This window comes from Loxodonta africana, chromosome 12, assembly GCF_030014295.1.
Source record: "Loxodonta africana isolate mLoxAfr1 chromosome 12, mLoxAfr1.hap2, whole genome shotgun sequence".
Classification (NCBI taxonomy): Eukaryota; Metazoa; Chordata; class Mammalia; order Proboscidea; family Elephantidae; genus Loxodonta; species Loxodonta africana.
Window position 1 is genome coordinate 76749557 of NC_087353.1, and position 26452 is coordinate 76776008.

The 26452-nt window shown below is 40.9% G+C and overlaps 1 protein-coding gene across 1 annotated transcript; it reads left to right on the top strand.

The window, feature by feature from the left end:
• The first annotated feature begins 926 nt into the window (after window positions 1-926).
• On the top strand, window positions 927-25658 carry ACSM4 (acyl-CoA synthetase medium chain family member 4). The gene is made up of 13 exons (XM_023558813.2): window positions 927-1190; window positions 3615-3825; window positions 8079-8286; window positions 14519-14662; window positions 15546-15702; window positions 18389-18468; window positions 20296-20419; window positions 21108-21188; window positions 21308-21409; window positions 21879-22006; window positions 22102-22201; window positions 24134-24253; window positions 25343-25658. The coding sequence occupies exons 1-13, from the start codon at window positions 990-992 to the stop codon at window positions 25427-25429; spliced, it is 1743 nt and encodes a 580-aa protein (XP_023414581.2). The 5' UTR covers window positions 927-989; the 3' UTR covers window positions 25430-25658.
• Window positions 25659-26452: the final 794 nt, after the last annotated feature.

Here is a 26452-nt window from a genome sequence, read left to right on the forward strand (position 1 = left end):
AATTAGCAATACAAAGTAGACAACTTTTATGTAAATAGTATAGATGCACGTTACGGGAATTCAAAAGAAGAAGCAACCACAGAGGAAGAAAAAAAATTTTTAAGATTGCGAACTGCAGTTCAGAAAGGAAAGGAGAACTTACCAATGCCACAAAGTTAGCTTGGAATGAGTTGGGAGTAAAATTTAGGTCTCCCGATTCACACTGTAAGACCGTTTTATGAAACTATGCCTTGATACTAATAATGAAAAGAATCATAACAATAGCGGTAGCTAACATTTAAAAGGCACATTTTACATGCATTGTGTTATTAAATCCTCACAACAATTCTTGGAGGGGGCGCTATATATTTCCCATAATTTTATTTCACATTTTACAAATGTGAAAATTAAGGCACAGAAAGAATAACTTGCTGGATATCCTTCAGCCAGGAAATGGCTGACCCAGGACTTAAATCAAGGTTTCTGACCAATTATACTGGAACGCTGAAGGGAAGAGTCAGACAGAAGCAAGGGGCATAACAGGCCAGATTTTGGTGGTGGGAATAGACATTTATGGAAAATGAATAGGCTGCTTTTACTGAAAGAGGAGATTCAAGTACAGGAATTAGCAGATAACAGAACAGAGCATGAGGCTGATTAAAGGAGACTTGAATGCCAAGGCAGGGAGTAAGTATTCTGTTGGTTTGTTGCTTAGTTAGGGAGAAGGCAGGGGCAGAAGATGGGAACTTGACCATTCTACAGTTGTGTTTTTTAAGACCAATCTGGTCATAGACAGAATGAAGAGGGAGAGTTCAGTGGCAGCTGCAACAGCTCTGAAGAAGGATGGGGTATTTTTCAGGTGCTCCCCAGCTTCCAAGGGGCACACAGGCATAAATCCACTTCCCAATCTCACCGTGAGGGTCAGGAGAGACTGACATTCTCCTCCCATCTCTCCCCAGAGCCTGCAGTACTTCCACGTCCGTATCAGTAGAAAAAACTCTTGGAGAATCATGAAGATTTTATTTCAATACCAGACATTCAGATTCCTCTGGCTTGCCAAGCCACCTGGCCGGCATTTTCACAAAGATTACCAGCATTGGGCACCTCTGACTCTTGATGACTTCGAAGCCATAAATCGCTGTGAGAGGACATTGCCTAAGAATTTTAACTTTGCTGGAGATGTGCTGGACCAGTGGTCCCAAAAGGAGAAGGTATATGATGCTAGGGTTCCATTAGATGTTGGTGCCCACTTATTTCTCAACTTATCATTTTCTTATTCTGTGATCCACTTGTCAAATTTAATTGAATTCTTTCATCCCTCTTGTTTTCCTTTGTTTGTTTTCCAATCGCCCTCTTCTCTTCCCAAGGAGGGTCTCTGTTCCTCAACGACATATGGTTATTTTTCTCTGGAGCCTGCACAACATAAACAGAGTTATTCCTCTTTTCTTTCTTTTTTCTCCAAGTGCTAAGCAACAGCTATTTGCTTCTCATACATTGTTTGAGCTGGTCACAGGCTTATCCACAGAGCAGTAATCTGAGTTTTGGCTTCCGGAAAGAGCATCACCAATGAATGCATAGTCATGGTTGGGGTGACTAGAAAAGGGGAGAATCGGAGGTTAAGAAGAATAAAGCAAGCAAGCGTGCACAACAGAGTGTTTACAGACTCAAGACAAAGTCCCTACTTTCTGACTCCCACCCCATGCCAGGTACTGAGCTAAACACTCAGTGCTTACCAAAATGCACTGCAAGAACCTAGACTCAGAAGATGACCTTAGCTACTAGATATATTGTTGTTGTTGTCGTTGTTGTTAGTTGTCACCAAGTTGATTCCAACTAATGGCAACCCCACGTGTGCAGAGTAGAACTGCTCCATAGGGTTTTCAAGGCTGTGACCTTTCAGAAATGGATCACCAGGCATGTTGTCCAAGGCACCTTTGGGTGGGTTTGAAACACCAACCTTTCAGCTAGTAGTAGAGCACTTAACCATTTTCGCCACCCAGGGATTCTGCTACTAGATATACAAGGCATTAAATAATATTGAATCAGTCTTTATTAAACAGAGGAGAAAGTCTTCATTTAAAGTCATGACCTCTTCAACACCTCTCTAACACTTGCTAAGGAGTCCCTGGGTGGTGCAAATGGATAATGTGCTCGGTGCTAACCGAAAAGTTGATGATTTGAATCCCAGAGATGCCTGAGAAGAAAGGCCTGGCTACATAGTTCAAAAAGATTAGCTATTGAAAACTCTATGGAATACAGTTCTACCGTAAAACATGTGGGGTCGCCATGAGTCAGAGTTGACTTAATGGCAACTGGTAATACTTGCTAAACTCTCTTTTGAACAAAGAGAGAGAAGGTAGAAGTTGATAATCTCTCCTGAAATTGAAGGACACAGTTTTGTTACCAATATATTTATTTTTCAGTAACCTATTTTTAGCAAGTGGTACTGATTTTTCAACTATGAAAATCAAATGCATTTTCCTTCCTAAGTAAATTTATACAAGTAAAAGTGAGTCAAGAATACAAAGAATAACAGCACAGGTGTAGGCAGATATGACAAAAATAGCGAAAGTGATACCCAAATGACTAAAGATTGAGAAATATTGACCTGAATTATTTCATCGAATCCCCACAACCATCCTGGGGGTTTGCAGATAAGGAAACTGAGGCTCACAGAAGTTAAGTTACTTATCTAAGGTCATAGAGCTCCAAAGACACCTGAACAGAGTCCCTGATCATGTGGGAACTTACACCTGTAGGGTAAGGACGTGTCTGTAATATGTAATGGAGCATGAACACAAAGCTGCAGGGACACATGGCTAAGAAAGCCTTCACAGAGCTTATCCAGAGGAAGCGAAATGTCAACTGGGCTTTGAAGTATTTTGCCAACTGGGGAAGTTTCCCCAGCATTCCAGACAGAAGAAGGAGGGAAAGGGAGTGATTTTTTTTTTTTTTTCAGGTAATGCATAAAAAGCCAAGACATTTTCCAGTATGACTCACTTTGTAGACTCACAAGTAAGAAGTTTCCTCCAGAATCAATCAGTTCAGTTGACTGGCCCCCATGGCCTGCCGACCTGATCCTTATTGCCTGTGAAGTCCACACCTCAGATTTTTCGGTACAAAGGGATGTCAGTTTGCTAGTCCACCCAAGTACATCTATCAAGGTTACCTAGATGGAACAGAATCTAACTTAGAAAGGAGAGGAATTCATTGGAGTGGTATATAGGAGAGTTGTAAAATTGGGTAGTTGTCTGAAGAGTCAGTCTGGGAAAGGACAAGAACCAGGACAACTCCCTAGGGGTACGTAAGCACCAGTATCCAATTGACAATTTCTTGCTCCAACCATTTCTAGCTTTTTGTTCCTCTCCAAAAACTCAAAGTCCAAGGAAAGAAAGTCTAGCCGGCCCAACATGGGTCCTACGCCCACCCACTGGTCAGGCAAGAGTTATAACCTTGATGGGTTGTCTCACCAAGCCTGCACTCAGTTTAAGAGGATGGTTCCCCCAAAGATGTATTGGGTACTCCTACCAGGATCCAAGGGAACAGGAATGGAGGGGGTATAAAGACAGATCTCCCCACTACTTGGTCACCAGCCATATGAGCCTCTCCTCTCTTTCTCACGTGTCCCTGTCCAGACAGGTGAGAGACCCGCCAGCCCAGCCCTGTGGTGGGTAAACGGCAAAGGGGATGAAGTGAAATGGAGCTTTGGAGAACTGAGCTCCTTGTCCCGAAAGGCTGCCAATGTGCTCACCAAGCCCTGCGGCCTGCAGAGAGGAGATCGAGTGGCTGTGATTCTGCCCCGGATCCCAGAATGGTGGCTCTTAAATGTGGCTTGTATGCGAACAGGTCAGCTTCAATATTGAACTTTACTAAATTGTGCAGAAACATAGAAAGACTGAAATTTGAGGTTTTTCTGAATTGCGAGTTCTGACTAAAGCTGTGCTTACAGACCCATTGCCATCAGGTTGATTCCAACTCATAGCGACCCTACAGGACAGAGTAGAACTGCCCTATAGGGTTTCCAAGGACTGGCTGGTGGATTCAAACTGCCGACATTTTGGCTAGCAGCCATAGCTTGCCGTAGCTCTTAACCACTGTGCCACAATGCTTGCAGAGGACAGAAAAACAAAAGTTGAAACTAAGACCAAGCGTGATGTCATAATGCAATCGTGATGCAACTAAATTAAGAAGCAGGTATTATTGTGATACCTGTTCGTAGGAGAGGAAACTGAGGCTCAGAGAGGTTCAGCAGCTTGCTCAAGGTTATGCAGCTAGAAAGCTATGTAATTGGAATTTGAACCCAAAGCCCTCTAAAAGCAAACGTGGGCACTGATGCCTCTTTGTAGTTCTGGGTTTTCATGTACTTATCCAGACAATCCAGAATTTGCTTCTATTGAATATATCTAGATTCTCATTGATATGAAAATACAAAAGGAAGAAAAGACCTTTTAGAACACAAGGACTTATAAGAATACAGCTGTAGACTTCAGTTGGAAAGCCTCCGCCTATTTCCAAATAGAAAGATTGTGATTCAACGAGATATTTTATCCCAAAGTAGTAATTTATAACACATCCCAAATGAAAATTCCAACAGGATTCTTTTCCTCCCTGAGACTAATTCAAACCTGTTGCAGCTGAGTCGATTCCGACTGATAGTAACCTACAGAACAAAGTAGAACTGCCCCATGGGGTTTCCAAGGCTGTAATCTTCAAGGAAACTAACTGCCATATCTTTCTCCTGTGGAGCAGCTGGGGGGTTCGAACCACCGACCTTTGGATTCACAGCTGAGCACTTAACCACTATGCCACCAGGGCTCCTTCTATCTAGGACACACACACACCACACACCCATTGCTGTCAAGTCAATTCTGACTCATGGAGTCCCTACAGGACAGAGTTGAACTCCCCACGGGGTTTCCAAGGCTGTAAATCTTTGTGAAAGCAGACTGCCACATCTTTGTCCCACGGAGCAGCTGGTGGGTTCTTACCACAGACCTTTGGCTTAGCAGCCAAATGCTTTAACCACTGCACCACCAGGGCTCCTCTCTCTAGGACAGGAGTTGGCAAACCATGGTTGGCCACCTGTTCTTCTAAACAAAGTTTCAAAGGAACACAGCCACACTCCTTTACTTACATATTGTCCCTGGCTGTTTTTGCTCTACAGTGGCAGAGTTGCTAATTGGGACAGAGATCATATGGCCCACAAAGCCTAAAATGTTTATTTTCTGGAACGTTCCAGAAAAAATTTGCTAACTAAATGTTTAAAACTAACTAATAATAAATAAGAACACCAAAGGATATACTGCTGTAGAAAACACAAAAACATTTTGTTGTAATGTCATTTATAATAGTAAAATATTGGAAACAACATAGAGAAACGGTTAAGTAAACTATAACTTCGCTGAGACTAAATGTTTAACTGAGGTGTGTTTATTGCTGACTGAAATTATGGTGCCTCAACTTGATGGAATACCATTTAAAAGATAATTATAAAGATTTATAATGATGTTGAAAAATGCTCTTATTACCAATATTAAGTAAAAATAGTAATATGTAAAATTCTTTTTGCATTCCCTATAAACAAGAACTTGTAAATGTGAAACTGTGACTGGGAGGAGACTAAGGGTAGTTTACTTGTCACCAAAAAAAAAAAGTAATAACACTTAATGTAACTTATATAATATGTAAAATGTCAATTAAAAATAAGCACAAGGCTGAATGGTCAAAAACATTCAGTTAATTAGATGTCAAACAAACAGCTGAAAATTATGTTTTCTAACTCACAATTAGTCATTTTTCTGTGTAAATATCATGGTTGCTTGTACCACACTACACAGCACAATGTTTTGTTTTTACTTCGCCTTCGCCAAGAATTCATCCACAGAACACATCGGTATCACAATCCATGAAGAATGCTAATAAATTTCTGAGCCATTAAGAAAAAGTGGTCTGCAAAAGAAATCATCTTATATTTTTAGATTGACTGAATGTTCTGAACCCCTCGGAAGTATTTCCTTAATCAATTCCTATTCATCACATTCTTATTCATTTTCTCAAGAGGGGATGGCATATAAGAGCTTTTCAACTGTTTCCAATAAAATAAAGTCTCCCTAGGAATTCAGTTCAGCTAATTTCAGGGAACTCATAAAGAAATAAGTAGTCTGGGATGCCACCTAGGTCCCGGTCTTGGGAGTCTGGCAAATGTGGATTTAAATCCTGACTCTGCCACTTCCTGACTTTTCGCTCCTTAAGCAAATTGTCATTTATCAACTGGGGTTCGTTTTAAGTGCAATGTCAGGCACATAGTAAGTGCTTAATAAATGGTAGTGGTTATTTTCAATGCTTTACACACACTGCTTTCTTCCCGTTGATTCACTGTAGAAAGTGCAAACTACTCTCATCTAATTGTCTCATTTATGTTCTTGTCATGAGAAATTGGTTCTTTAGAATCAGGCCCATCTTGGGCTAATGCTTAGGATGGAGTGAGGGGACTGGGATGAGCTAAGCATGGCCACAGTGGCCCAGGCAAACCTTGATATGCCAGACCACTGTGAAGACCCGGGTTTGAGGGCTGGCTCTGACACTTACCAGCAATGACCAAATCTCATCTTCCATCAAATGGCAACAATTGCATGGACCTACCAGGGTTGCTTAAGAAGCCCTGGTGGCGCAGCAGTTAAGTGCTTAGTTGCTAACCAAAAGGTTGGTGGTTCAAACCCACCGGCCGCTCCGTGGAAGAAAGATGTGGCAGTCTGCTTCTGAAAAGATCACAGCCTTGGATACAGCGTGGGGCAGATCTACTCTGTCCTATCGGGTCACTATGAGTCAGAATCAACTTGACAGCGGTGGGTTTTGGAAGAGGGTTGCTTAGAATAGTGGTCTCCATGCTTCTTTGGTTGCAGGGTTTATGAATAAAAATATTTAGGGCACATGTTATTGTTGTTGAGTCAATTGTCTTAGTGACCCTATAGGACAGAGTAGAACTGCCCCCATAGAGTTTCCTAGGCTGTATCTTTACAAGAACAGGCCACCAGGTCTTTTCTCCCAAGGAGTCACTGGTGGGTTTGAACTGATGACCTTTTGGCTAGCAGCCAAAGCTCTTAACCATTGCGCACCAGGGCACACAAAACCCAAAAGAACCAAACCTGTTGCCATCGAGTCGATTCAGACTCATAGTGACCCTACAGGACAGAGTAAAACTGCCCACAAAGCCAAACTCTTAACTACGGTGCTACCAGGAGTCCTTACCAGGGTGCATGCTCTCCGTATAATTATTTACACTGTTCTACTGCACTAATATATAATGCATATTATTAAACATATGCAAAAATAATGAGATAAGAATATAAAAAGAATTCTAATAGCTCAATAATTGTTTTTCAATTCTAATATTTTCTTTTCTCATCCCCAGTGGATTGCCTTGTACGACTCATTTTGGAGACCACTGGTTCAGAGGATTGAATGAGATGATGTTATCACGAAAATGTGTTATAAGCTGTAAACCTGTAAACCAAACCCTTTGCCACTGAGTTGATTCCTACTCATAAGGACCCTATAGGACACAGTAGAACTGCCCCACAGGGTTTCCAAGGAGCGGCTGGTGGATTCAAACCACTGACCTTTTGGTTAGTAGCCTGAGGTCTTAACCACTGTGCCATGAGGGCTCCATAAGCTGTAAAGTGCTATTTAAATGTTACTTAATAATGATTCAAATGTACATTAAAATGTTACATAATAATTGCCCACCATTTTAATGCTTACTATATGACAGGCATTTTACATATGAAGTAGGTGCTATTATTATCTCCATTTTTACAGATAAGGAAGTAAAGGCACAGAAAGATCAAGTAACATGCTCAAGGTCACAAAGAGAGTAAGTGGCAAGGCCAGGATTAGACCTGCTGTCTGGAGAACTCCGAAGTCAGTGCTCTAAGAATCTCCCTGTGATGCGGATCCTGTGGGATAAGACAGGGACAGCTGAAGGCTGAGTGCCACAGCTTCTCCCCACTCAAGCACAAAGCCCAAGTTTTCCATAATCCGCAGAGTCTTAACTAATGGACAACAGTCCTGTTCAGCTTGGGGCCCTCTCTCCTTCCCAGGACTTGTCTTCATGCCGGGAACTACTCAGCTGACGGCAAAAGACATTCTCTACCGACTGCGAGCATCCAAGGCCAAGTGCATTGTGGCCAGTGAGGAGGTGGCCCCAGCGGTGGAGTCCATTGCGCCAGACTGCCCCAACTTGATGACCAAACTCCTGGTGTCTCTGCATAGCCGGAAAGGGTGGCTCAGTTTCCAGGAGTTATTTCAGTGAGTATCCTCTCAGCCTCATTTACACTGCCAGTAGTGATGTGAATCACAGCTATGCCTCGGAGTCTCCTTGCCTCCAAGGGCTCACTTCGAGTTCATCTGGGATCCTTCTCAGAAAAGAATCAGTTAATAAAAGACTTAAGGACAGAAGGAAGGGATGTAGCTCTGCCTCCGGCTTCCTACTGTGGCTCATGAGTATCCTGCATGACCTTGCCCTTGCCCTTGCCTTTGCCCTTGCCTACCTCCTAGACCGCATCTCCTTTCACTCTCCCTGGCTTGACTCACTCTGGCCACGTTTTAATTTCTCCAACATGTCCCCTCTCCCCATGTCAGCAGCTTTGCACCTGCTGTTTCTTCCATCTGGAATGCTCTTCCCCAGACCTTTTCACTGTTGGTTCCTTCTTGTCAGTTAGATTTCAGCTCAAATGTTTTATTCTCAATGAGACTTTTTCCAACTGCCTGATCCAGAGTAGAATTCCAAGCCACTCTCTATGACATTACCCTGTTGTTTCCTTCACAGCACTCTTCACTACCTGAAATTACCACGTCATTCGTTTGTTCCCTTACTTATTGTCTGTTTTTCTCCCCTAGACAAAACCAAAAACAAACAAAAAAAACCCATTGCTATTGAATCAATTCTGACTTGTGATGACCCCATGTATTACAAAGTAGAACTGCTCCATAGGATTTTCTTGGCTGTAATCTTTATGGGAGCAGATTGCAAGGGTTGCAAATTGAGGACCATTGGCCAAATCTAGCCCACCACCTGTTTTGGTAAATAAAGTTTTATGGGAATGCAGCCATGCCCTTTGTTTACATTTTGTCTTGGCTGCTTTTGAGGAGCCCTGGTGGTACAGTGGTTAAGAATTTGGCTGCTAACCAACAGGTCGGCAGTTCGAACCCACCAGCTGCTCTGAGGAGGAAAGATGTAAGCAGTCTGTGTCCATAAAGATTACCACTGTTGTGCACTGTTGAGTCAGAATGGGACTTATGGCTTTCATGCTACAAAGGCAGAATGAATAGTTACAGCAGAGACTGTATGGCCCACAAAGCCTAAAATATTTACTATCTGGCCCTTTACAGATAAAGTTTCCCAACCTCTGCCTTAGATTATAAGCTCCAAGAAGGCAGAAGCTTTGTTTAACTGTTTAGTTAATCATTATATCACCGGTTCCCAAGACACAGTAGGTGCTTAAGAAATATTTATTGAATGAATGAATAAACAAAGCGGATCAATTAATCTCTTTGAAATTCACTTTTCCTCATCCGTAAAGTGAGAATAATTACACAGCACATACCTCAAGGGTTGTTCTGAGGATAAAATATGCTAGTATGTGAGAAAGTCCCTCATAAGCTAGAAAAAAAAGTGGGTAAAACGTTAATCGTTGGTATTACCCTTCAAACAGGAGTTAAATAGCTTATGTTTAAAAAAAAAAAAGAGTTCTTCCAGAGAAGTGTATAGAAAGGGAAGCCATGTAAACCCTATTGAATAACAGGGCAGTTTCCTTTGTCAGAATGAAAATCTATCCTACTAATTAATGTAAACCAAGTACTATTGGCCAATCCCAAAATTCCCTCCCAAGGTCCACACCAGTGAATCCTGTTTGTGTCTTTTATAATCTGTGTGACCTTGGATAAATCAAGTTGTTAGGTGCCGTCAAGTTGGCTCCGACTCATAGGGACCCTAAGTACAACAGAAGGAAGCCATGCCCAGTCCTGCGCCATCCTCACAATCGTTGCTGTTTGAGCCCATCCTTGCAGCCACTGCGTCAATCCATCTCACTAACGGTCTTCCTCTTTTTCAAAGACCCTCTGCTTTTCCAAGCATGCTATCCTTCTCCAAGGACTGCTTCCTCCTGATAACATGTCCAAAGTATGTGAGATGCCGTCGCACCATCCTCGCTTCTAAGGAGCACTCTGGCTGTACTTCTTCTAAGACAGATTTGTACATTCTTCTGGCAGTCCATGGTATAGTCAATATTTTTTGCCAATACCGTAATTCAAAGGCATCAATTCTTCTTCTGTCTTCCTTACTCACTGACCAGTTTTTGCATATGAGGTGACTGAAAATACCATGACTTGGGTCAGGTGCACCTTAGTCCTCAAAGTGATGTATTTTTTTTTTCCAACACTTTAAAGAGGTCTTTTGCAGCAGATTTGCCCACACCAGTATATCGTTGATTTCTTGACTGCTGCTTCCATGGGTGCTGATTGTGGATCCAAGTAAAATGAAATCTTTGACAATTTCAATATTTTCTCTGCTTATCATGATGTTGTTTATTGGTTCAGTTGTGAGGATTTTGTTTTATGTTGAGGTGTAATCCATACTAAAGGTTGTAGTCTTTGACCTTCATCAGTATGTGCTTCAAGTCCTCTTTGCTTTCAGCAACCAAGGCTACCATCTGCATGTTGCATCTGCATCTGCAGGTTTAATGAGTCTTCCTCCAATTCCAATGCCTCATTCTTCTTCATATAGTCCAGCTTCTCAGACTATTTACTCAGCATACAGATTGAATAAATATGGTGAAAAGATACAACCCTGATGCACACCTTTCCTGAGTTTAAACTACACACACAGTATCCCTTTGTTCTTTTGGAACGAGTGTCTCTTGGCCTATGTACAGGTTCTATCATGAACACAATAAAGTGTTATGGAATCTCCATTCTTTGCATTGTTATCCATAATTTGTTATGATCCACACAGTCAAATGCCTTTGCATAGTCAATAAAACACGGGTAAACATCTTTGTGGTATTCTCTGCTTTCATCCAAGATCCACCTGATATCAGCAATGATAACCCTCCTTCCACATCCTCGTCTGAATCTGGCTTGAATTTCTGGCCGCTCCCTGTCAATATACTGCTGCAATCATTGTTGAATTATCTTCAGCAAAATTTTACTTGTATGTGATATTAATGATAAAAAAAATTTTTTTTTTTTTATTGTTCAATAATTTCCACATTCTGTTGGATCACCTTTCTTTGGAATGGGCAAAAATATGGATCTCTTCCAGTGGGTTGGCCAGGTAGCCGTCTTCCTAATGTCTTGGCAAAAACAAGTGAGTGCTTCCAGCATTATATCAGTTTGTTGAAACATCCCAGTTGGTATTCTGTCAATTCCTGGAGTCTTGTTTTTCGCCAGTGCCTTCAGTGCAGATTGGACTTCTTCCTTGAATACCATCAGCTCTTGATTGTATGCTATCTCTTGAAATGGCTGAATGTCAGCCAATTCTTTTTGGTACAGTGACTCTGTGTAGTTCTTCTACCTTCTTTTGATGTTTCCTCCATTGTTCAATATTTTGCCCATAGAATCCTTCAATATTGAAATTCGAGGTTTTAATTTTTTTCTTCAGTTCTTTCAGTTTGAGAAATGCTGAGCGTATTCTTCCCTTTTGGTTTTTTAACTCCAGATCTTTGTACATTTTATTATAATACTTTCCTTTGTCTTCTAGAACTGCCCTTTGAAATCTTCTGTTCACTTTTCACTTCATCATTTTTTCCCTTTGCTTTAGCTACTCTACATTCAAGAGCAAGTTTCAGAGTCTCTTCTGACATACATTTTGTTCTTCTCTTTCTTTCATGTCTTTTTAATGATCTTTTGCTGTCTTCATGTATGATGTCCTTGATGTCATTCCACAACTCATCTGGTCTTCGGTCATTAGTGTTCAATGCATCAAATCTATTCTTGAGATGGTCTCTAAATTCAGGTGGGATATACTCGAGGTCATACTTTGGTTCTCATGGGCTTGTATTTTCTTCAGCTTCAACTTGAACTTGCATATGAGTAATTGATGATCTCTTCCACAGTTGGCCCCTGGCCTTGTTCTGACTGATGATATTGAGCTTCTCCACCATCTCTTTCCACAGATGTAGTTGATTCAATTCCTATGTATTCCATCAGTGAGGTCCATGTGTATAGTTGCTATTTATGTTACTGAAAAAGATATTTGCAGTGAATAAGTCATTGGTCTTGCAAGATTCTATTATTCAATCTCTGGCTTGGTTTCTATCACCAAGGTCATATTTTCCAATTACCAATCCTTCTTTGCTTCCAGCTTTCCCATTCCAATCACCAGTAATTATAAATGCATCTTGCGTGTTTGATCAATTTCAAACTGCCAAAGATGGTAAAAATCTTCAATTTCTTCATCTTTGGCATTAGTGATTGGCACATAAATTTGAATAATAGTCCTATTAACAGGTCCTCCTTGTAAGTGTACAGATTTATCCTATCACTGACAGTGTTGTGCTTCAGGATAGATCTTGAATTTTTTTTTTTTTTTGACAATGAATGCAACACCATTCTGCTTCAATTTGTCATTCCCAGCATAGTAGACTATAAGATTTGTCCAATTCAAAATGGCCAATATCAGTCCATTTTTGCTCACTAACATCTAGGATATTGATCTTTATGTGTTCCATTTCATTTTTCATGACTTCCAATTTTCCCAGATTCATACTTCATACACTCCACATTGGTTATTAATGGGTGTTTGCAGCTGTTTCTTCTCATTTTGAGGGGTGTTACATCAGCAAATGAAGGTCCTGAAAGCTTTACTTCATCCACATTAAGGTCGGCTCTACTTTGAGGAGGAAGCTTTTCCTCAGTTATGTTATAGTGCCCCTCAACCTGAGGGACTCATCTTCCAGCAGTATATCAGACAATGTTTCACTGCTATTCATAAGGTTTTCACGGGTCAATTTTTGTTTTTTAGAAGTAGACAGGTCCTTCTTCCTACTCTATATTAGTCTAGAAGCTCCACTGATACCTGTCTATCATAGGTGACCTTGCTGGTATTTGAAATACTGGTAGCATAGCTTCCAGCCTCACAGAAACACTCAAGCCACCACAGTACAACAAAATGACAGAAGAGAGGAGGCCCAAGTAAAAGTGGCTTAAACAATAAAAACAGTTTTATAATCTTCACAAATAAGAAGGGCAGAAGTAGGAAGGTCTGAGGGTTGGTTAACTCAGTGGCTCCACGAAGTTAGTAACAACCCAGATTCACTGATCTTTCCATCATGCCATCCTCAATGTGTTCACTTCTCCCCTCGTGATCACAACATGGCTCGGGTAAGTTCAGGCATCATGTACTTTCACGATATCCAAAGGCCAGAAAACAGGATGTGTGGGGTCGGGAAGGCAGCATCCCTTCCTCAAGACCCTTTTTAAGAACAAGAAAATACTTCCCATAAACCCTTTGCGGCTCATTGGCCATAATTGCATCATGTGCCCCTTCTTAAACCAATCACTGGTAAGGGAAGGAATTGCCATGATGGCTTAGGTTAATCAAGATTCACCCCCTGAAGCTATACCAGGAGCAGTCTTCCCTGAAGATATGATTGCCTTATATGTGAACAAAATCAGAGATTTATTGGTACAAGAAAGGAGAGAATGGCTATTTGGTAAGCAACTAGCTGTGTCTACCAAGACATTAAATACAAATTACAGTAGTTCCCCCCTTATCCATGGGGAATATGTTCCAAGACCTCTGTGAATGCTTGAAACCATGGAAAGTACTGAACCCTATATGTTCTATGTTTTGTCCTATATACAATACTTATGATAAAGTTTAATTTATAAGTTAGGTACAGAAAGAGATTAACAACAATAATAATAAAATAGAACAATTATAACAATATACTGTAATAAAGGTTATGAATATGGTTTCTGAGCAGGATGGAGCTGGGTGGTGCAAGATTATCATGCTACTCATTTAACATTTTCGGACTGTGGTTGACCATGGGTAACTGAAACCACAGAAAACAAAACCCAGGATAAGGGGAGGAGGAGGCTACTTATTAAAAAGTTTGACTCAAATGCCAGAAGATTTTCCTTTAAAAAATAAAAACTCCTGAGATGTTAATAACAATTTTAAGATTCAACTTTTTTAATTTATGCTTTTTTTAATTCATAGATAAAAAAGCACCTAGGGAAAAAATGTTAAATTAAACAAAACACATGTCTTTTTGTTAATATTGAAAGATAAGTTGGCTATCTATTTGGCCAATAGGGAGGCAGAGCTTAAAAAATTTGAACTGTTAATCTTGGTATTGATCTGCAAAGTCCGTTTAAGATTTGAGGAATCCCTATCAGGGATGTTTTGGATTAGATTCAGTTCTCTTAAAAGGTCTCTTGGTGTCAAGAGGGCATAAGTACTAGAGCAAAAGAAATATCAGAGTTAAACTGGTTTGCCATCTTCAGCTACTGTCTTGGGGACCATATTTTGCAGATCTGCCTCGGAAGAGCACAGCTGTGTGAAAACAGGAAGTCAAGAGCCAATGGCTATTTATTTCACCAGTGGGACCACAGGCTCTCCCAAGATGGCCCAGCACTCTCACAGCAGCCTCGGCATTGGGTACACCCTCTGTGGGAGGTAGGGAACTCTCTCCTGAGCTGCCAACAAGTATATTCAACTACCTAGTTGACACCTCTATTTGGATGGTCATTAGATTTCTCAAATATAACATCTGCAAAATGGAGCTCTTGATGCCCCTGCCCTCCCCAAGCTCAGTGAATGGCACTATCTAACCAACTGGCCAAGTCAAAAGCAGGAGTCAAGTTTAATTCAATTCCCACAGCAGCATGTCCGGTTCTTTTTCCTCCCTGCCAGATCAGTTTACCTACCCTGTTTTGTTTTCCTCATAGCACTTACGACTATTTCAAATTATATTTATTCGTTGTGTACTCAATCACTATCTGTCTCCTGAAGCAAAATGAGATCAGAGAGATCTGGTCTATCTTGTTCACTGCTATAGAACAGTGTCTAGCACATAGTAGTTGCTCAATAAATATGTGACATGTCAATGGACAAGCTCAGAAAATCATGTCATACCCAGCAGCCTCCCACTCTAATCTCAGACCACCTAGAATTCTGAAAGGGCCCTCTAACAAGAGTGGGAGGTAGAATCCCTTACTCTGTCAAGGGACATCTTTTGACCTTGAGGCTCTGGGGCAAGAACCCCATAAACCCATCGCCATCAAGTCAATTCCAACTCATAATGACCCTATAGGACAGAGTAGAACTTCCCCATATGGTTTCCATGGCTGTAGCCTTTATGGGAGCAGATCTCCAGGTCTTCCTCCTGAGGAACGGCTGGTGGGTTCAAGCCACTGACCTTTTGGTTAGCAGCTGAATGCTTAACCACTGTGCCACCAGGGCTCCTTCTGGGGCAAGACTACTCCTTAAAAACACCATTTGTTTGCTTTCTTTGTTTTTCCCCCTTTGGTCTGTTTTGTTGTTTCTTCATATCATTTAGGTATTGGGCAGACTTGAAGTCCTCAGATATCATATGGAACATGTCCGACACGGGCTGGATCAAGGCTGCCATTGGCAGTGTGTTTTTTTCCTGGATTCGGGGAGCCTGCGTTTTTGTGCATCAGATGGCCCAGTTCGACACAGACACCTTCCTAGATGTAAGTCATGACCTTCAGCTACACTTGTCTTTAGAGCTCTCTCGTCTCATACAAAGCCACAAAGAAATGATTCCGTAGAATACAGGGCTTCTTGGGCTTAAAGAAATAATTCCTTTTTAACAAGCAAATTCTCCATAATGCTCAGGCATGAAATCCAGTCTTCTGCTTCAAATTGTTCAGGATTTGCTAGTGTCATTAAATCTATGGCTGCTTAAGAGCCTAGTTCTAAATAATAGATTAGAAGTCTTAAGTCTAAACAAATACTTGGTTTCTGATTCAGTGAAACAAAGACAATAGCTGGTAAATCTGAATCCTGTGTGGAAGAGATTAAAGGTGGGGTCACCTTTCTCCCAGAGTGGCCTCTTCCATCCTCTCGCAACTCCATACTTCTCACTTTGTTAATTCTCAGCACTCAATACTGTCCTAGATACCAGGCATGACCTTTCTTCTCAGCCAAAGACGGCAAGATTGAGATATCAGAGAGCTCCGATTTCTCTAACCTTAAGAAAAATGTGATTCAGGCCAATTATTTTTCAACCATGGAAAATCAATTAAGTTTAACAAAATGCATGTTTTTAAATAAACAGCACACCTGTGTGTGAATAAAAGCTATGTTCACCTGTTATTCTGCTAACTGGCCTGACAAGATGGCTTGAGGATCTTAACAGAAATCTAGAGTAACATAAGAAGTAACATCTCTACATTGGGTTTACAAAGTGCCCTGAAGTAGATAAGTAAACTCTGCAGTTTCAAAACCTCCATTGTAAAATAAGAATATTATTTCACCAAGGTAATAGGTACATTATAAGTGCTATAAAAATCTTTTTGGATTGACACTATTCTTAATTATGTACATTATACTCAGTAAAACAATTAGAATGAAGGGAACAAGAACACATGGTAGTAACGTTCATTTACGGATCAAAAGCTATTCTGAAATACCAAGAATAGGTGATGGTGTACAACATGATGAATGTAACTAATGTCACTGAATTGTATACTTACAAATGGTTAGATTTTTTTAGTGTATATTTTGTTGTTGTTATTGTTAGTAAAAGGAGCCCTGGCGGTGCAAATGTTAAGTACTCAACTATTAATCAAAAGGTTGGCAATTCGAACCCATCCAGCTGCTCCATGGGAGAAAGACCTGGCGATCTGTTCCTGTAAAGATTAAAAAAAAAAAAAGGAATCCCTATGGGGCAGTTCTACTCTGTCACGTGGGATCACCATGAGTTGAAAATCGGCTTGATAGCAACTAACATCATTGTTGTTAGCTGCCATCAAGTCAATTCCTTCTCATGGTGACTATGTGTGTGCACAGTAAACTACTCTGTATGGTTTTCAAGTTTGTGTCCTTTCGGGAGCAGATTACCAGGCCTATCTTCCTAGGCACCTCTGTGTGGGTTTGAACCACCAACTTTTTAGCTAATAGTGGAGTACTTCACTGTCTGCACCACCCAGTTGTCTTATATATATTTTTACCTTAACAATACGTCTTTAATTTTTAAAGGAAAAAACCTATTTTTAATCTATGACGATCCAAATAGCCTAGACATACATCATGAGTGCCCTTTTCCAAATGCTTAAATTTCACACAAATTGTCAACAGATTAAATGGCAGAGTGAAACCCGCTCCAGAAAGAAGACCTTTAAAACATTAGTACTTCTCTAGATTTAAGATAACTAGGTTGCTATTTTTATTTTAAAGAACTGGACTTATAAAAAAAAGTCTTAAACAATTAAGGCCTGAAAAATCCTTCACATATGCATTTAATCAATACAATAAAAAAGACTAACATCTCTTATAAGAATGGTGCTGGGAAGGTACTGGTAGGTCAGCTTATACATCCAGAGTCAGTGCTGTGCATGAATAGAAGGGCAGAGGGCTTTAAGGTCCCATTGTGGTTAGTACTTTATACCCTTGAGATAGAATAAGCCAAGTCATGTTTTGTGGCTGTTCTCAAATTTGATGTGTATGCCTGTTACTGTACCATATGCCCATTATTTCCAATAATTGGAAATTACCAACAAATATATAGTCACTAGTGACAACTGGGAAACCCTGATGGTGTAGTGGTTAAATGCTACAGCTGCTAACCAAGAGGTCAGCAGTTTGAATCCACCAGTGGCAACAGAAAGAGCCTGGTGGCACAATGGTTAAGTGCTCGACTGCTAACCGAAAAGTCAGTAGTTCGAACCCACCAGCAGCTCCGAGAGAGAGAAAGATGTGGCAGTAAGCTACCATAAAGATTACAGCCTTGAAAACACTATGGGACAGTTCTACTCTGTTCTGTAGTGTCACTACGAGTCAGAATTGACTCAACAGAGACAGGTTTTGATTTAGTGACAACCGATAAATATTAGCTGGTGGCACGAGCAGTTTGCACTCAACTGCTAACCTAAAGGTTGGCAGTTCAAACTCACCCAGCAGTACCACAGAAGAAAGTCCTGGCCATCTGCTTCCCTTAAAATTAAAGCCAAGAAAACCTTATGGAGCAATTTTACCCTGTAACACATGGGGTTGCCATGAGTCAAAATTAACCCAACAGCAACAGGTTTTTATTCCTGGTAGTGACCAGAAAAGGGGCACATATTCATGGAAGAAAATGAGAGGTTGTAAGTATCCACTCTGTTCTTGACCTGTAACTAACCACTCTGACATCTGTTTCTTTCACAATTCATCCAGACGCTGACCACTTACCCCATCACGACCCTGTGCAGCGCTCCCACCGTGTACCGAATGCTTGTGCAAAAAGACCTCAAGAGGTATTTCAGTAGAAATCTCCACTTGAACCACAATGAAAACTATTATCCAGCATCCCAGGTCTCCCCTTTGCAGCACAGGATGGCCCAGGGTTTCTCAGTCTCAGCACGATGGGAATTTAGGACCAGATAATTCTGTGCTGTGGGAAGCTGTCCTGTGCATTATAAGATGTTTAGCGGCATCCCTGGACTCCACCCACTAGATACCAGTAGCAACTCCCTCCCCCAAATTGTGTCAACTGAAAATGTCTCCCAAAAAACAAACTTGTTGCCATCCAGTCGATTCAGACTCATAGCAACCCTATAGGACAGAGTAGAACTGCCCCATTGGGTTTCCAAGGAGCAGCTGGTGGATTCGAACTTCTGACCTTTTGGTTAGCAGCTGATCTCTTAACCACTGCACCATCAGGGCTCCAAAACGTCTCTAGACATTGCCAACTGTTCCCTGGTAGGGAAAATCACCCCAGTTAAGAACCACTGGGACAGCATTTAGGTGCAACTGGACTTTTCCCTCAGGACAACTAAAGCCCTACGGTCCCAGAACTCCTACCCCCAAAAAGACTGTCTTTCAGTACCATTTGCAGATAAGAAACAGCTCAAAAGAATTAGTAGTTTGTTTTTAAAAACTACACTTATATTTCCTTGAATAAAGCTAAATTTGGCCAAATTGCCTGCACATACAGTGGAGTTGCAATTATATTAATTTAACTAATATAAATTGAGTTCATGAGGAGAGAGGGAAAAGAAGAAAGAGATGGTTTAATTAATGCTAGCTCTTCTACCTTCTGTTTCCTCCAAGGTATAGAGGCCCAGGAGGGAGAGTGCTATGAGAGACAGAATAGAGCAGACATGAATGGCCTCTTTTCCTAGTCAGTGTCAACTCCTTCGTGGCCCTCAAAATGTCAGCATCTTGCTCACTTTTCAAGGATGATTCAAAGGTTATTCAAGAATGATTTTGAATACACACAATTTGTGTCCTACCCACCCCCTCTCACCCATTTGGAACTTTATCAGAGTTGGGCTGTTCCAAGCTTTCCAACCTTATTGTGGGCAGCTGAGTAGTAAGGCCAGTGGCTACAAGCTCAAGCTCCAGAGCCAAAAAAAGTAGGGGTCTGCTACTTATTAATAGTGTGAGCTTAGATAGTCGGGATGACCCTGCTAAGCCTCTGTTAACTCCATCCATAAGGAGCCCTGGTGGCACAGTGGTTAACTGCTCGGCTGCTAACTGCAAGGCCAGTGGTTCAAACCCACCAGCCACTCCACGGGAGAAAGATGTGGCAGTCTGCTTCCACAAAGATTACAGCCTAGGAAACCCTATGGGGCGGTTCAACTCCATCCTATAAAGGTTGCTATGAGTTGGAATCAACTGGACAGCAATGGGTAAGTGCCACCTCACAGAGCTGTGGTGAGAATTCAATGTATGTGGCATGCTTGGTGCATTATCTGATCAAAGGTAAATGTGTAGTACAGAGTATGCCACTCAGCCATGTATTATTTGGGAGGCCTTGGCAAATTCTTTAACCTCTGTGAGGCTTGATTTCCTCATCTGTAAAATAGGGTTGTTGTGAGGATTATAAGTGCTCATAAAGATTTCTCCTTCACCTCTTACAATGTAAGCTCTGTTAGGAGTCTTGTTTTAATCACAAACGTGTCCCACATGCCTAGAACAATGTCTGGCAATGTAGTACATCCTCAACAAATACGTATTGAATGAATTTTCCTAAGACCCACCTCTCCTGGCTCGTTTGCTTGTTGCTTGAATGCCCTGTCTTGCACTGAAAGCCACTCAGACTATACTTCCAAAGAGTCCATGCAACTCCTTCTTTGCAGATATAAATTCAAGAAGCTGCGGCACTGTTTGACAGGAGGGGAGCCACTCAACCCTGAGGTGCTGGAGCAGTGGAAGGCGCAAACTGGGCTGGAGCTGTACGAGGGCTATGGACAGACGGAAGTGGTATATTCAAAGGGCAAAGTCTACGTTTCGCATAGTGGGAGCCTTTCAGCCCTGTGATTCTTCATAGAGCCCCTGGAGTGTCCCCATGACACTCTGAATTTTTATGGGATTTCCCAAAATTCTTACTCTGCCAGCAGTTACCAAAGCTTGTGAATTGTCCGCTTAGGCTTGGCGAAGGGGAATTACGATTATTCCATACAGCTTCCCTGTCTCCTCCTGCACAGGAAAAATCTCAGGGATGTTAGGAGTTGGAGAGGCCCAACCAAAACAGAGCAGCTCTTCTTTCCACTGAACTGGGAAGGGCCTCAAAGAGCCTCAGATGGGAATTTATTCCAAGGTGCACTTAATGGTACCCTTAGTCTAAAGCAGTAGTTTTCAAAGTGTGGTCCCCAAACCAGCAGCAGCAGCATCTGGGAGCTTGGTAGAAATGCAAATTCTTGGGCTCCACCTCAGACCTACTGAATCAGAAACTGGGCGATGGGGCTCAGCAATCTGTGTTTTAACAACGTTCCAGGTGATTCTGCTGCATGCTCAAGTTTGAGAACTACTAGTCTAAAATAATGTATTCTAGAAGATGCGATTGCATACTGAGAAAATCAGCCAAAACTGAATCTTCAGCTTCATTGTCATGACGTAGATTACCAAAATAGATTTTTGCATACTTATATAAAATACATCTTCTCAATAGGGCATCATTTGTGCCAATCAGAAAGGACAAGAAATTAAACCGGGCTCGATGGGGAAAGGCATACTACCCTACGATGTCCAGGTGGGTTAAGAAAATATCTGACTGGTTCAGTAGAGATAATGCTTCATAGTTTTCTGCTATTCATTTTCATTTCATGAAAAAAAATTTTTTTAGAACCTAAGTCATTTCTTTCATTCTAGATTATAGATGAAAATGGCAGTATCCTACCACCTGGCAAGGAAGGGGAAATTGCCCTCAGACTAAAGTCTACACGGCCCTTCTGTTTCTTCTCTGAATATGTGGTATGAGATTGTAGAATGTGCTATTCACACTTTAAAATAGAAAAGGTGGTATTCAGGACCATACAGGCCAAATTTCCTAGCTACCATTTCTTGCTATTACCTTGGGCAAGTCACAAAATCCAAGTCTATTTCCTCAGCTGTAAAATCAGGAGGGTACCATCTGTCTCCTAAAAGTTTTGTAAAGATTAAATTCTACATATAAGAAACTGGTTGCAGTGGTTGTCATCAGAAAGAAAAACTGGGTAGGGTGGGTGGGTGGGTATAGGGAGTGGAGGCGCTAGAGGTAGAAGAGAGGCTTACACTTTATTATACTCTTTTGGGCCTTTTGTATTTTATACTAGGAATTACCTCTTCAAAAATTAATTTCTTTTAAAAATAGGATATATAGTGGACTAGTCACCTGGTGGGTACCATACCTCCTTCTCTGTTCCGACCAAATTAATACCCAAATGCCATATGTGGTTCCTAGGACGAACCAGAGAAAACAGCCGCCACGATGAGAGGAAATTTTTACGTCACTGGAGACAGAGGAGTGATGGACAGCGATGGGTATTTCTGGTTTGTTGGCAGAGCTGATGACGTCATCATATCCTCTGGGTTTGTAGATTTGCCACACTTAGAAAATAAAAAATTGCCAAAAGAGTCTCCGCCTTTGGTGGTATAGTAACTGAGGGCTCCTTTTCCTCTTCTAGGTACCGCATTGGGCCATTTGAAGTGGAGAGCGCACTAATTGAGCACCCAGCAGTTATTGAATCGGCTGTTGTCAGTAGTCCAGATCCAACCAGAGGAGAGGTAGCGTGCATGTCATTTATTAAAGTATCACTTTCATAGTTTCAAGTTCCATGCATTTGACCACTGCAAAGACTGCGTCAAGAGTAGTCATCCACTTCTCATTATGAGGCAAAGATGTGGCACAAATGTACAACAAGCGATCAAATTTACAAATGAGCTGTGTCCCAAAGGAGGTGTATTAGGATTCTTCTGGTGGCAAATGACAGAAACTCAAGCTGACTTAAGTAAATAAATAAAAGAGAATTTACTGGTTCACATAAGAGGGAGGCCCAGGAGTAGTCAGGCTTCAGACACAGCTACACCCAAGGGCTCATGTCTTTCTCCATTTCTTGGCTTTGCCGTTGTGTTGGCTCTATTTGGACAAGTTCTTCCTACTTGGTAGCAACTAACTCTATCTAGGCTTATACAACTTAACAGCCTCAGTGGAAGGAGAGAGCTTTATTTCCAACAGTTTCAAGCAACTCCCAGGGTCACATTTGCCTCTCTTGGTTAGGGGAATGGTATATGCTGACTGGCCAGACCTGGATCATGTGGCTGTCCTTGGACTTGGTATCGACCTCAACAAAGAGGAGTTATAGACGTTTCCTCTATAGGAAAATCAGGTCACTCTTACTACAAAAGCACAAACAGATAATGCATAAGTGAAAGCAACAGATTTCATTGTACTGTATACACAGCTGACAGGAACTCAGAATACATTTTCTCACAGAAACGATGCAAATAGGAGACTGTGGCCAGGTTCCCAAGCAAGCTCCACAAGGTCCCCCCACCCCCTCCCCCGCCCCGCCCAGTTACGGTCAAGTTGATTGTGATTCATGGAAGACTCCATGTGTGTCATAATAGAACTGTGCTCCACAGGGTTTTCAAAGAAATGGAACTCGGGAGATGACTTCCTCCTTAACTAAGGGTAATAGCCTTAGTTCTAGGAGGAAGCCATACGGAATGGGAAGGAAGACGTTTCTTAAAAACTCAGCAAGTGGCAAAATTTCCTAAAAGTTTTTCTATCAGAATCCTCCCACATCTCTGTCTGTACCTCCTTCTCACATACCAGTGACCCTCTGCAGTGACACTGTGGATCCTGTACTCTTCCCTCCTGTATCCCCTCCACTCTCAAAGTAGTCTATGCTCCAAAAATATTTTCCACCTGACACCACGTTCTCATTCTCTCAATATAACTGGTTTCAGATGAACAGCAGAAGTAAAAACGAATCAGAATCAATGTATGAATATTCATTTAAAAGATACTTACTAACCTTAATAATTATCTAATTGGTGGGTTTCAAAGAGTGTTACAAAGAAAAAAATATAAAGCAAGAAAGCCATTATAGGGGTAGATCTCGCCTGAGAGCCCATTTCCCAGGGTATAGCCTTTCCTCCTTTAGACCTTCCTAAACCCTCTTCTAACCATACATTCTCTAGAACCTCTATTTGTCCCCCTACTACATGCTTCCAACAATATAGTTTTGGTGGAATAAGTGGTCATTTGTAAATCAAGGACGGCCTGTATCACAGGAACAGTCTGATTGAAATGTTAAATGCATGTGTGTAACATATAAATAAGGAGCCCTGGTGGCCAGGTTAAGAGCTTGGCTGTTAACCAGACCGAGATGGGTAGTTCAAATCCACCAGCCACTCCTTGTAAACCCTATGGGGCAGTTCCACCCTGCCTTACAGGGTTGCTGTAAGTCGGAGTCAACTTGACAGCAATGATTTTGGTGTGGAACATATAAATCAAACTTTAGCTTTATTGGACACCGCACTGTTCATACTTACAAACTATTTATGTGGAATAAGCTTTGTTCAGAGGTAATCTCTGGCGCTTGCATTCATCAGTCAAGCTGCTGCTATCAAAGGCTAAGTACTTGGGTTCAGCATTGGTTCCTAACCCTTGACGCATCTAAAAAACACAGCAATATGAATTTTCTCCTACAGGTGGTGAAAGCTTTTGTTGTCCTATCTGCACCCTTTAAATCATCCAACCCAGAGAAATTAACTCTTGAACTTCAGGATCATGTGAAAAAATCAACTGCACCTTACAAATACCCAAGAAAGGCAAGTACTTTGCCCAAAAGCATCTGTTACCAAACCATAGTCTAAGCTGGTATATAGATTTTACTAGCTTTTATAGTAGCTCATTACATTTTTTTTTTTTTTACATATGTAGAAGACACCTATTTCAATTTTAGGGCTTATTTTGCTTTGAAATATATTAGGACATTCCAAATGCTTGATAAACTAGAAGTTTTGGTCATCTCTACAAATACTGAGTAACTACTAAAGATGTTTCTAATCAGTCCCATTTCATGAGGGAAAAAAAAAAAAGGTGGCAGAGAATTGCCAAGTGCCTTTTTGTTTCTAGGGGTGGCACCTGATTCATTTTAGTACTCTTGGGCCATCACACTCCTCTACCAAAACGCATGGTACAAGTGATCACATTTAAGAGTCAGGAAGATGTTATCCAAAGCGGCTTTCTTCGAAGGAGGGTTTAAGAACAATTAATTAAAGAGATGGCACTGCAGTTTCTGCTTAGCCAAGTAATACCACTGATTGATATTAATTCACCTACATGGGAATTTCACCTCAATTGGCATCATTTCATCCAAAAGGCCCAATTAATTTTCAGTCCAAGGACTGGTCACATTTTCTCCACTAAATCCACTAAATCAGTGACGAGTTGATTTCCAGAAATTTTGCTTGAGGGCATTTAAAAATACAGTAATCATATCTTGCGGGAGAGGAACAAAGGGACGATTTTAGGGTCTTCAAAGGAGGGCATAAGTTGAAAATTGTATATACTCAAAATTACCCATAAAATTTCCCTAAAAAGCCCTCAGGACCCCAGCCTTAAAAACCTCAAATGCCCAGAACTTGTTTCTGTTTACATTTAGATATTGCCACCATTTCCCTGAGGTAGCAGAGGACTACATCTAGTTTGAATGAAGGAAAGCAATGGGACAAAGAGATTATTTCCTTCTGGCAACGCATATAAGTATGTTAAAAATGTCATCTTTACTATATAAATGGAATAGTTTCTGGTGTCCAGGAAATCCATGAGCCTAGGCTAAGACAATCCCCCCACTCTAAAACTCAACATCAGAGCTTCAATGGAAACAAGTGTCTCTTATGCTTTCTGTCAACTAGGTGGAATTTGTTCAAGAGCTCCCAAAGACTATCACTGGAAAAATCAAACGAAATGCTTTAAGAGACCAAGAATGGGGACGAAAATAACTTGATAAGAAAACCGAGGCATTAAGCACTTACATAGGTACTTTCTCTTAGTCTTTGCTTTCTCATAACTCATTGACCACTTAAAATGAGCCCTGGTGATGCAGTGGTTAAAGCACTTGCCTACTAACCAAAAGGTCAGTGGTTCGAACCCACCAGCAGCTCCACGGTAGAAAGATGTGGCAGTCTGCTTCCGTAAAGATTACAGGCTTGGAAACCCTACGGAGCAGGTCTACTCTGTCCTATAGCGTCACCATGATTCGGAATCAACTCAACAATGGGCTTGGTTTTCTCTAAAAGTGCTGTTTCTTCCTGATTGAAAAATCCAACTGAGTTTTTGTATTGTATTTACCCAAAGGGGAGAAAAATGTAAAAATATCTGGGAAGAAAATTGTTATGACCCAACATAAAGGCAAGGGTTACACTGATTCGTAGTGTTTAAAATAGCAAGAATCAAATGATTACTTTGAAAAGAATAGTGGACAATGAGTCTGTTTTTCACTTACCTTGTACCTTATTAATCTAAAATAAAGATAACTATTCTAAGCGAAATGGTTGAAGACAATTTCTTCTGCTTAACACCTTTATATATTACCAATACTTCGAGATGAATTAAAATATTAATGTTACAATCAGGAATACAACTCATTCAAAAGCAAGTAAGGGAGTTTGATGAAATTTCAAATACTCCATTACTGTACCTCATTCTGAAGCAAATTCATTATAAAATACCCAAAACTTAGATTATTTAGGAGTATTATTTGAGAGTAATTAAATTGTTTGTATCTTTACTTTTTAGGGTCATATACATATCTTTTTAGTTGATTTGCTACACAATTTGACATATAAACTTTTTAATGTTTACTGTAAAGTAAGATTTCCCAAGACAAAAAGGAAAGGCACAGAACACCAATCTTTAAGAAAGAAATTTATTTTAAGTTTTCTAAAAACATTGGGAACTATGAAAAACAAGCTGAATGCCTGGCCTTACCAAAGGCAAAATATAGTAAAAATAAAATTTGAAAA

Bases quoted from the DNA above. Each gene is read 5' to 3' on its own strand.
- ACSM4 (XM_023558813.2), top strand. From the start codon at position 990: ATGAAGATTTTATTTCAATACCAGACATTCAGATTCCTCTGGCTTGCC. The intron at 20,420-21,107 runs GTATATTCAAAG...TCTTCTCAATAG, and splicing joins GCTATGGACAGACGGAAGTG to GGCATCATTTGTGCCAATCA. The intron at 24,254-25,342 runs GCAAGTACTTTG...TCTGTCAACTAG, and splicing joins CTTACAAATACCCAAGAAAG to GTGGAATTTGTTCAAGAGCT.